Source organism: Oncorhynchus mykiss, chromosome 24 (genome assembly GCF_013265735.2).
Source record: "Oncorhynchus mykiss isolate Arlee chromosome 24, USDA_OmykA_1.1, whole genome shotgun sequence".
Classification (NCBI taxonomy): domain Eukaryota; kingdom Metazoa; phylum Chordata; class Actinopteri; order Salmoniformes; family Salmonidae; genus Oncorhynchus; species Oncorhynchus mykiss.
Genome location: NC_048588.1, coordinates 36,885,439 through 36,897,875, shown reverse-complemented (window position 1 = coordinate 36,897,875; position 12,437 = coordinate 36,885,439). Strand labels below are relative to the sequence as shown.

At 46.2% G+C, this 12,437-nt stretch overlaps 1 protein-coding gene across 1 annotated transcript in view; it reads left to right on the top strand.

Moving 5' to 3' along the window:
* The window catches only part of LOC110513669 (small G protein signaling modulator 2-like), a 141,548-nt gene that overhangs the window by 9,277 nt on the left and 119,834 nt on the right, over positions 1-12,437 (top strand). The window contains exon 2 of the mRNA XM_036961562.1: positions 5,848-5,923. Coding sequence (XP_036817457.1) covers positions 5,848-5,923 — 76 coding nt within the window. The remainder of the gene's footprint in view (positions 1-5,847; positions 5,924-12,437) is intronic.

The window sequence follows — 12,437 nt, the reverse complement described above, 5'->3', positions numbered from 1 at the left end:
TACTACAGCTGTTGTATTCAGCATTTCACTGTAAGGTCTACTACAGCTGTTGTATTCAGCATTTCACTGTAAGGTCTACTACACCTGTTGTATTCAGCATTTCACTGTAAGGTCTACTACACCTGTTGTATTCAGCATTTCACTGTCAGGTCTACTACACCTGTTGTATTCAGCATTTCACGGTAAGGTCTACTACACCTGTTGTATTCAGCATTTCACTGTAAGGTCTACTACACCTGTTGTATTCAGCATTTCACTGTAAGGTCTACTACACCTGTTGTATTCAACATTTCACAGTAAGGTCTACCTACACCTGTTGTATTCAGCATTTCACTGTAAGGTCTACTACACCTGTTGTATTCAGCATTTCACTGTAAGGTCTACTACACCTGTTGTATTCAGCATTTCACTGTAAGGTCTACTACACCTGTTGTATTCAGCATTTCACTGTAAGGTCTACTACACCTGTTGTATTCAGCATTTCACTGTAAGGTCTACTACACCTGTTGTATTCAGCATTTCACTGTAAGGTCTACTACACCTGTTGTATTCAGCATTTCACTGTAAGGTCTACTACACCTGTTGTATTCAGCATTTCACTGTAAGGTCTATCTACACCTGTTGTATTCAGCATTTCACTGTAAGGTCTATCTACACCTGTTGTATTCAGCATTTCACTGTAAGGTCTACTACACCTGTTGTATTCAGCATTTCACTGTAAGGTCTACTACACCTGTTGTATTCAGCATTTCACTGTAAGGTCTACTACACCTGTTGTATTCAGCATTTCACTGTAAGGTCTACTACACCTGTTGTATTCAGCATTTCACTGTAAGGTCTACTACACCTGTTGTATTCAGCATTTCACTGTAAGGTCTATCTACACCTGTTGTATTCAGCATTTCACTGTAAGGTCTACTACACCTGTTGTATTCAGCATTTCACTGTAAGGTCTACTACACCTGTTGTATTCAGCATTTCACTGTAAGGTCTACTACACCTGTTGTATTCAGCATTTCACTGTAAGGTCTACTACACCTGTTGTATTCAGCATTTCACTGTAAGGTCTACTACACCTGTTGTATTCAGCATTTCACTGTAAGGTCTACTACACCTGTTGTATTCAGCATTTCACTGTAAGGTCTATCTACACCTGTTGTATTCAGCATTTCACTGTAAGGTCTATCTACACCTGTTGTATTCAGCATTTCACTGTAAGGTCTACTACACCTGTTGTATTCAGCATTTCACTGTAAGGTCTACTACACCTGTTGTATTCAGCATTTCACTGTAAGGTCTACTACACCTGTTGTATTCAGCATTTCACTGTAAGGTCTACTACACCTGTTGTATTCAGCATTTCACTGTAAGGTCTACTACACCTGTTGTATTCAGCATTTCAGCCTCCATTTTAAAATGAATTAAATTGAGATGTTGTGTTACAGCCTACATTTTAAAATGAATTAAATTGAGATGCTGTGTTACTGCCTACATTTTAAAATGAATTAAATTGAGATGTTGTGTTACTGCCTACATTTTAAAATGAATTAAATTGAGATGTGTTACAGCCTACATTTTAAAATGAATTAAATTGAGATGTTGTGTTACAGCCTACATTTTAAAATGAATTAAATTGAGATGTTGTGTTACAGCCTACATTTTAAAATTAATTAAATTGAGATGTTGTTACCGGCCTCCCCACAAATACCCCACAAAACCTGATCCGCCGATCTACAGCTCGATCAACAAATGACAGGCCCATTTACCGTTGATAAGTTATGGATGTCTGGCGTAAGCGGCTTTCTGCCACCTGTAATGGTTTGTAGCTGATACATCACTAGACGGGCATATATATTGAAAGCTTTTAAATGAAAATGTATTGATCTCGTTGGGAAAAGCACATGAAATGCTTATTCACTGTGAACAGAGTAAACAGAATCCCAGTTCCAAGACTTTTAAATAATTAATCTTTTCTTTCTGCTAAAGGCTACTCTTGGACTAAGTTATGTAGTGGAGACCCTCAGACCATGTCCCAAATGGCAACCTAATCCCTATATAGTGCACTACTTTTGACCCGGAACCCAATGGGGCCCAATGGTGCACTGTGAGGAGTTAGGGTGCCATTTTGGAACACAGTCTTCATCTCTGTCTCAGTCAGAAGTGGCATGACAGGTGTTAACGACCTCAGTTGTTCACACACACACACACACGCGCTCACTCGTCCAGCCATTCTGGCAGGAGAACAAGCAGTTGTATCACTCCCTGTGCGTCCCAAATTGCACCTTGTTTCCTAGAGCAGGAATGGGAAATATATATTTTTTTAGATTGGTAAATTAGCCCAGCGGCTAGCTATCTAATCTTAGTCAGTAGTCACGGTCAAATTATCGACCAGTCGAGCTCTGTCGAGGGCCTGTTTCTTCATCAATAACTAGGGTACAGGTAGGGCCTGTTTCTTCATCAATAACTAGAGTACAGGTAGGGCCTGTTTCTTCATCAATAACTAGGGTACAGGTAGGGCCAGTTACTTCATCAATAACTAGGGTACAGGTAGGGCCTGTTTCTTCATCAATAACTAGAGTACAGGTAGGGCCTGTTTCTTCATCAATAGCCAGGGTACAGGTAGGGCCTGTTTCTTCATCAATAGCCATGGTACAGGTAGGGCCCGTTTCTTCATCAATAACTAGGGTAATGGTAGGGCCTGTTTCTTCATCAATAACCAGTAAGGCCTGTTTGTTTCTTCATCAATAACTAGGGTAATGGTAGGGCCTGTTTCTTCATCAATAACTAGGGTACAGGTAGGGCCTGTTTCTTCATCAATAACCAGTAAGGCCTGTTTGTTTCTTCATCAATAACTAGGTTACAGGTAGGGCTCTGGTATATCTAAATTGATCACTAACATTTTGAAGCTGAGCCATTTGCTCATGCTCTGCTGGTGTCAGAAGTGCTTCAACCTTGTCAAATATAAAATAGATATTATATATATTTTTGAATGATGTTCCTTGAGTTTTGCCTGAGTTTGTGACGAAAAGTAGCTAACAGCTAGCTGCTCTCATGTTTCTTCATTAAGCATGGCAGCTCAAGCAGAGCCGTTGCTATGGATACTCAGTCAGAACGCCATGAGCAGAGCGCATGCAGAGCGAGCAGAGAGGGAGTGACCGACAGAGAGGTACAGCTAATGGATTTACTAACAGAGGAAAGTAATTTCTGATTTTGGGCCTTAAATCTGACCGAGGCAATCAGGTTAGTCACTCAGATATCATGTTAAAAACGGCAAATATTTCTCTCCACCCTATGTCAAAATGTGTAGAATTACATTAAATTAGATGTAAAACCGCAACACTTTCTCTACACCCAATGGCAAAATGTAGACTTGCAGCGATTCATTCCAAAACCGCTAAATTGTTTTGCAAAAAAAATGTCACTTATGGACTCCAAGTGACCTCTTCTTAAGTTTAGTTTTTTGCGTCTTTTACGTTCGGTATTGTACACCAGCTTGAAACAGCTGAAAACACAATATTTTTGGTTCTGGAAGATATATTTCACAGTGGTTTAGATAGTACAATGATTCTCTACACTGTACTTAAACATAAACTGATATTAGGCTAACTATTAGAATTTTAGCCATCAGAAAATGTAACAAGGTTTATGCCAAATACCCCCTCAATTTGAGGTGATGGTGAAGACGATGAGGATTGCTTTGATCGTGTGATGGTGATGGTAATGATGATCAAATCAAATGTATAGCCCTTCTTACATCAGCTGATATCTCAATGTACTGTACAGAAACCCAGCCTAAAACCCCAAACAGCAAGCAATGCAGGTGTAGAAGCACGGTAGCTAGGAAAAACTCCCTAGAAAGGCCAAAACCTAGAAAGGAACCAGGCTATGTGGGGTGGCCAGTCCTCTTCTGGCTGTGCCGGTTGGAGATTATAACAGTACATGGCCAAGATGTTCAAATGTTCATAAATCACCAGCATGGTCCAATAATAATAAGGCAGAACAGTTGAAACTGGAGCAGCAGCATGGCCAGGTGGACTGGGGACAGCAAGGAGTCATCATGTCAGGTAGTCCTGAGGCATGGTCCTAGGGCTCAGGTCCTCCGAGAGAGAGAAAGAAAGAGAGAGAGAATTAGAGAGAGCAATCATAAATTCACACAGGACACCGGATAGGACAGGAGAAGTACTCCAGATATAACAAACTGACCCTAGCCCCCGACACATAAACTACTGCAGCATAAATACTGGAGGCTGAGACAGGAGGGGTCAGGAGACACTGTGGCCCCATCCGATGACATCCCCCGGACAGGGCCAAACAGGAAGGATATAACCCCACCCACTTTGCCAAAGCACAGCCCCTACACCACTAGAGGGATATCTTCAACCACCAACTTACCATCCTGAGACAAGGCTGAGTATAGCCCACAAAGATCTCCGCCACGGCACAACCCAAGGGGGGGCGCCAACCCAAACAGGAAGATCACATCAGTGACACACTCAAATGCCCACTCAAGTGACGCACCCCTCCTAGGGACAGTATGAAAGAGCCCCAGTAAGCCAGTGACTCAGCCCCTGTAATAGGGTTAGAGGCAGAGAATCCCAGTGGAAAGAGGGGAACCGGCCAGGCAGAGACAGCAAGGGCGGTTCGTTGCTCCAGAGCCTTTCCGTTCACCTTCACACTCCTGGGCCAGACTACACTCAATCATATGACCCACTGAAGAGATGAGTTTTCAGTAAAGACTTAAAGGTTGAGACCGAGTTTGCGTCTCTCACATGGGTAGGCAGACCATTCCATAAAAATGGAGCTCTATAGGAGAAAGCCCTGCCTCCAGCTGTTTGCTTAGAAATTCTAGGGACAATTAGGAGGCCTGTGTCTTGTGACCGTAGCGTGTAGGTATGTACGGCAGGACCAAATCAGACGGTGGTAATGATGGTGATGGTGGTGATGGTGGTGGTGGTGGTAATGGTGATGTAATGATGGTGGTGGTGGTGGTAATGATGATGGTGGTGGTGGTGTTGGTAATGATGATGATGATGATGGTAATGATGATGGTGAGGATGGTAATGATGGTGGTGGTGATGATGATGATAGTGGTGGTGGTAATGATGATGATGGTGATGATAGTGGTGGTAATGATGATGATGGTGATGATAGTGGTGGTGGTGATGATGATAGTGGTGGTGGTAATGATGGTGGTGATGATGATGATAGTGGTGGTGGTGATGATGATAGTGGTGGTGATGGTGGTAATGATGATGGTGATTGTAATGATGGTGGTGAGGTAATGATGATGGTGGTGGTGATGGTAATGATGACGATGGTAATGATGATGGTGGTGGTGGTAATGATGATGGTGATGGTAATGATGATGATGGTGTTGGTAATGACGATGGTGGTGATGGTGGTGGTAATGATGATGATGACGACGGTAATGATGATGATGGTGATGATGATAGTGGTGGTGGTGATGGTGATGATGGTAATGATGATGATGAGGGTGGTGATGGTGATGGTAATGATGTTGATGATAGTGGTGGTAATGATGGTGGTGGTACTGTTGATGGTAATGATGATGGTGGTGGTGGTACTGTTGATGGTAATGATGATGGTGGTGGTGGTAATGATGATGATAATGGTGGTGGTAATGATGGTGGTGGTACTGATGATGGTAATGATGATGGTGGTGGTGGTAATGATGATGATGATGGTGGTGGTAATGATGGTGGTGGTACTGATGATGGTGGTGGTGGTAATGATGATGATGATGATGGTGGTGGTAATAACGATGATGATGACGACGGTAAGGATGTGACGGTAATGAATGATTCTGTGTGTTGACTGTCGATACAGGTGAAACAGATCATGGAGGAGGCGGTGACTAAGAAGTTTGTCCATGAAGACAGCAGCCACATCATCGGCCTATGCCGTAAGTACACACACACACACACACACACACACACACACACACACACACACACACACACACACACACACACACACACACACACACACACACACACACACACACACACACTTACATGCACACAGACACAAACTGTACCTGCTATTTTCAGGATATCATGGTAGACTGTGTGTACAAAACAAATGGAGTGGAGGGGGGGTCAATCCAATAGTCTGATGGCCATTTGATTATTTGTTCAGCAGTCTTATGGCTTGGGGGTAGAAGCTGTTAAGGAGCCTTTTGGTCCTAGACTTGGTACTCCAATAACGCTTGCTGTGTGGCAGCAGAGAGAACAGTCTCTTCAGAACAGATAGAGATGGTTCAGTACAGGTAGAGATGGTTCAGAACAGGTAGAGATGGTTCAGTACAGGTAGAGATGGTTCAGAACAGGTAGAGATGGTTCAGAACAGGTAGAGATGGTTCAGTAAAGGTAGAGATGGTTCAGAACAGGTAGAGATGGTTCAGTACAGGTAGAGATGGTTCAGTACAGGTAGAGATGGTTCAGTACAGGCAGAGATGGTGCCATGGCAGCGTGAAGCTAGTGAGGAGCACGGACATATTTTGTACCTCATTAATGTGATAAACACAATTCATTTGTCTGACACAGCTTTTAAGATTTCTTACCCATTCACGGCAGCGTGTGACTCATAGGTTCATCTTCATGGGAGCTGGCCAAATCCCACTCTATTCCCTAGATAGTGCACTGCTTTTGAACAGGGCCCACAGGGCATAGGGTGCCCTTTTGGGTTACACCGGCTGTGAGAGCTGGCCAAACACAGCCCTGTTGCTAATGTGTCAAAATAACTTAGCAGTATTGGTAAGACATGAATTCTATCTAGTCCCTTCAAGTGCTCCCACTTACTTATCTGAAAAGTTGGACAGTTATTTAAAAGTCTCCTTCATGGTGTGTTATGTAGGCCACAGTCCTACATTACATCCTACGTTACACCCCTATATTTATCCCAACCTGTTTTGAAAAGTTGGACTGGTGTGTTGGTGAGAATCTCACATCCTACTCACCAGTGTTATGTAGAAGTCAGCATTATGTAGCTATAGACAGAGTCTATGGTAAAGAAGGAGCCAACTGTCCACGTTATCATCCTAGTTAACAAGCTGTGGGCTGTTTGGGAGGCCAGCCAACGCAGGCGGGGTGTCCTAGCTCCTAGCTCCTAGCTCCTAGCCAGGGACCAACGCAGGCGGGGTGTCCTAACTCCTAGCTCCTAACTCCGAGCCAGGGATCAACGCAGGCAGGGTGTCCTAACTCCTAGCCAGGGACCAACGCAGGCAGGGTGTCCTAGCTCCTAGCCAGGGACCAAGGCAGGCAGGGTGTCCTAAATCCTAACTCCTAGCTCCTAGCTCCTAGCCAGGGACCAACGCAGGCAGGGTGTCCTAACTCCTAACTCCTAGCTCCTAGCCAGGGACCAACGCAGGCAGGGTGTCCTAACTCCTAACTCCTAGCTCCTAGCCAGGGACCAACGCATGCGGGGTGTCCTAACTCCTAACTCCTAGCTCCTAGCCAGGGACCAACGCAGGCGGGGTGTCCTAGCTCCTAGCTTCTAACTCCTAGCCAGGGACCAACGCAGGCGGGGTGTTCTAGCTCCTAACTCCTTGCTCCTAGCTAGGGACCAACGCAGGCGGGGTGTGCTAACTCCTAACTCCTAGCCAGGGACCAACGCAGGCGGGGTGTCCTATCTCCTAACTCCTAGCCAGGGACCAACGCAGGCGGGGTGTCCTAACTCCTAGCTCCTAGCTAGGGACCAACGCAGGTGGGGTGTCCTAATTCCTAACTCCTAACTCCTAGCCAGGGACCAACGCAGGCTGGGTGTCCTAACTCCTAGCTCCTAGCCAGGGACCAACGCAAGTGGGTTGTCCTAACTCCTAGCTCCTAGCCAGGGACCAACGCAGCCGTGGTGTCCTAACTCCTAGCTCCTAGCCAGGGACCAACGCAAGTGGGTTGTCCTAACTCCTAGCTCCTAGCCAGGGACCAACGCAGGCTGGGTGTCCTAACTCCTAGCTCCTAGCCAGGGACCAACGCAAGTGGGTTGTCCTAACTCCTAGCTCCTAGCCAGGGACCAACGCAGCCGTGGTGTCCTAACTCCTAGCTCCTAGCCAGGGACCAACGCAGGCGGGGTGTCCTAGCTCCTAGCCAGGGACCAACGCAGGCGGGGTGTCCTAGCTCCTAGCCAGGGACCAATGCAGGCGTGGTGTCCTAGCTCCTAGCTCCTAGCCAGGGACCAACGAAGGCGGGGTGCTCTAACTCCTAGCTCCTAGCCAGGGACCAATGCAGGCGTGGTGTCCTAACTCCTAGCTAGGGACCAATGCAGGCGGGGTGTTCTAACTCCTAGCTCCTAGCCAGGGACCAACGCAGGCGGGGTGTTCTAACTCCTAGCTCCTAGCCAGGGACCAACGCAGGCGGGGTGTTCTAACTCCTAGCTCCTAGCCAAGGACCAACGCAGGCGGGGTGTTCTAACTCCTAGCTCCTAGCCAGGGACCAACGCAGGCGGGGTGTCCTAGCTCCTAGCTCCTAGCCAGGGACCAACGCAGGCGGGGTGTTCTAACTCCTAGCTCCTAGCCAGGGACCAAGGCAAGCGGGGTGTTCTAACTCCTAGCTCCTAGCCAGGGACCAACGCAGGTGGGGTGTTCTAACTCCTAGCTCCTAGCCAGGGAGCAAGGCAGGCGGGGTGTCCTAACTCCTAGCTCCTAGCCAGGGACCAACACAGGCGGGGTGTCCTAGCTCCTAGCCATGGAACAACACAGGCTGGGTGTCCTAACTCCTAGCTCCTAGCCAGGGACCAACGCAGGCGGGATGTCCTAACTCCTAGCTCCTAGCCAGGGACCAACGCAGGCGAGGTGTCCTAGCTCCTAACTCCTAGCCAGGGTCCAACGCAGGCGGGGTGTCCTAGCTCCTAACTCCTAGCCAGGGACCAACGCAGGCGTGGTGTTCTAGCTTCTAGCTCCTAGCCAGGGACCAACGCAGGCGGGGTGTCCTAGCTCCTAGCTCCTAGCCAGGGACCAACGGATAGATGGGAAAATGACCGTCCTCCTCCTCAATCACTGAGGCTCCATCTCAATTTGCACCCTATTCCCTATATCTTTTACAGTCCTATGAATATATAATGGTAAATAATGGTTGGAAGTGCAAAGCGGGATTTAAAGGGGCAGTCAGCAGTTGAAACAATAACAAAGCGCTGTCCCTGCCCCTGTTTTGGTTAAAAACCTGCCTGTTTCTGTAGAAAGCTGAGAGGGAAAATGTGACCACTCTCAAATTCATAGACAGAGCTATGGATGCAAAGGACTGACCATCCATGATATAAAAATTATAGTTTCAACCATGCTATGAGGCTATGTTTACATTTACTTTGTTTACAAACATCGGAGTAAAACAAGCTGATATTTTGGGTTCTGATTGGTAGGACAGTTGAACTAAACTCACGAGACATAGAGAAAGTATTCAGATCACTTGACTTTATCCACATTTTGTTACGTTACAGCCTTATTCTAAAATGGATTTAATCGTTTTTTCCCCCCTCATCATTCTACACACAATACCCCATAATGACATCACAATACCCCATAATGACATCACAATACCCCATAATGACATCACAATACCCCATAATGACATCACAATACCCAATAATGACATCACAATACCCCATAATGACATCACAATACCCCATAATGACAAAGCAAAAACAGGTTTTTAGACATTTTTGTAAAACGTATTAAAAATAAAGAACTGAAATATCACATTTACTTAGGTATTCAGACCCTTTACTCAGTACTTTGTTGAAGCACCTTTGGCAGTGACTACAGACTCGAGTCTTCTTCAACAGCGCCGTCTCAACCTCAGGAGGCTATTGAAATTTGGCTTAAAACCTAAAACCCTCACAAATGTTTACAGATGCACAATCGAGAGCATCCTGTCGGGTTGTTTCACCGCCCGGTACGGCAACTGCACCGCCCACAACCGTAAAGCTCTACAGAGGGTGTGAGGTCTGCCCATCGCATTGCCGGGGGCAATCTTCCCGCCCTCCTGGACACCTATAGCACCTGATAACATAGGAAGGCCCAAAAGATCATCAAGGAAAACAACCACCTGAGCCACTGCCTGTTCACACCGCTATCATCCAGAAGGCAAGGTCAGTGCAGGAGCATCAAAGCTGGGACCGAGAGACTGAAAAACAGCTTCTATCTCAAGGCCATCAGACTGCTAAACAGCCATCACTAGCACATCAGGGGCGGCTGCCTATAGACATACAGTCGTGGCCAAAAGTTTTGAGAATGACACACATATTAATTTCCACAAAGTTTGCTGCTTCATTGTCTTTAGATATTTTTGTCAGATGTTACTATGGAATACTGAAGTATAATTACAAGCATTTCATGAGTGTCAAAGGCTTTTATTGACAATTACATGAAGTTGATGCAAAGAGGCTATTTCTTTTTCAAGAACTCTGCAATCTGCCCGGGTATGCTGTCAATTAACTTCTGGGCCACATCCTGATTGATGGCAGCCCATTCTTGCATAATCAATGCTTGTAGTTTGTAAACTTGATGTTAAAGGAGAGTGAGGGATTATAACAGTAAACCTGATGTTGAAGGAGAGAGAGGGATTATAACAGTAAACCTGATGTTAAAGGAGAGAGAGAGGGATTATAACAGTAAACCTGATGTTAAAGGAGAGAGAGTGAGAGAGGGATTATAACAGTAAACCTGATGTTAAAGGAGAGAGAGGGATTATAACAGTAAACCTGATGTTAAAGGAGAGAGAGGGAGAGAGGGATTATAACAGTAAACCTGATGTTAAAGGAGAGAGAGGGATTATAACAGTAAACCTGATGTTAAAGGAGAGAGAGGGATTATAACAGTAAACCTGATGTTAAAGGAGAGAGAGTGAGAGAGGGATTATAACAGTAAACCTGATGTTAAAGGAGAGAGAGGGATTATAACAGTAAACCTGATGTTAAAGGAGAGAGAGGGAGAGAGGGATTATAACAGTAAACCTGATGTTAAAGGAGAGAGAGGGAGAGAGGGATTATAACAGTAAACCTGATGTTAAAGGAGAGAGAGGGATTATAACAGTAAACCTGATGTTAAAGGAGAGAGAGGGATTCTAACAGTAAACCTGATGTTAAAGGAGAGAGAGTGATTATAACAGTAAACCTGATGTTGAAGGAGAGAGAGGGATTATAACAGTAAACCTGATGTTAAAAGAGAGAGAGGGATTATAACAGTAAACATGATGGTAAAGGAGAGAGAGGGATTATAACAGTAAACCTGATGTTGAAGGAGAGAGAGGGATTATAACAGTAAACCTGATGTTAAAGGAGAGAGAGGGATTATAACAGTAAACCTGATGTTGAAGGAGAGAGAGGGAGAGAGGGATTATAACAGTAAACCTGATGTTAAAGGAGAGAGAGGGTGTTACGGTGAGTGAATGAGGACCCAAAAGCGAATTAACTTAAACAGAGCTTCTTTAATAACCAAACATAGGTAGGCTCAGATAGACCGGCAGATTCCGACAGGACAGGACAAGGTTACAGCAAACATGACGATAGTCTGGTTCAGGCATGAAACACAACAAACAAGAATCCGACAAAGACAGGAGCAGAAACAGAGAGATATAGGGACCTAATCAGAGGGAAAAAGGGAACAGGTGGGAAAAGGGGTGGATGAGGTAGTCAGAGGAGACAAGGAACAGCTGGGGGAAAGCGGGGGAGAAAAGGTAACCTAATACGACCAGCAGAGGGAGACAGGGTGAAAGGAAAGGACAGAGACACAACATGACAATACATGACAGTACCCCCCCACTCACCGAGCGCCTCCTGGCGCACTCGAGGAGGAAACCTGGCGGCAACGGAGGAAATCCTCGATCAGCGCACGGTCCAGCACGTCCCGAGAGGGAACCCAACTCCTCTCCTCAGGACCGTACCCCTCCCAATCTACGAGGTACTGGTGACCACGGCCCCGAGGACGCATGTCCAAAATCCTGCGGACCCTGTAGATGGGTGCGCCCTCGACAAGGATGGGGGGGGGGGGGGGAAGACGAGCGGGGGCGCGAAGAACGGGCTTGATACAGGAGACATGGAAGACCGGGTGGACGCGACGAAGGTATCGCGGAAGAAGAAGTCGAACTGCGACAGGATTAATGACCCGAGAAATACGGAACGGACCAATGAACCGCGGGGTCAACTTGCGAGAAGCCGTCTTAAGGGGAAGGTTCTGAGTGGAGAGCCAAACTCTCTGACCGCGACAATATCTAGGACTCTTAGTTCTACGCTTATTAGCAGCCCTCACAGTCTGCGTCCTATAACGGCAAAGTGCAGACCTGACCCTCTTCCAGGTGCGCTCGCAACGTTGGACAAAAGCCTGAGCGGAGGGGACGCTGGACTCGGCGAACTGAGATGAGAACAGCGGAGGCTGGTACCCGAGGCTACTCTGAAAAGGAGATAGCCCGGTCGCAGACGAAGGAAGC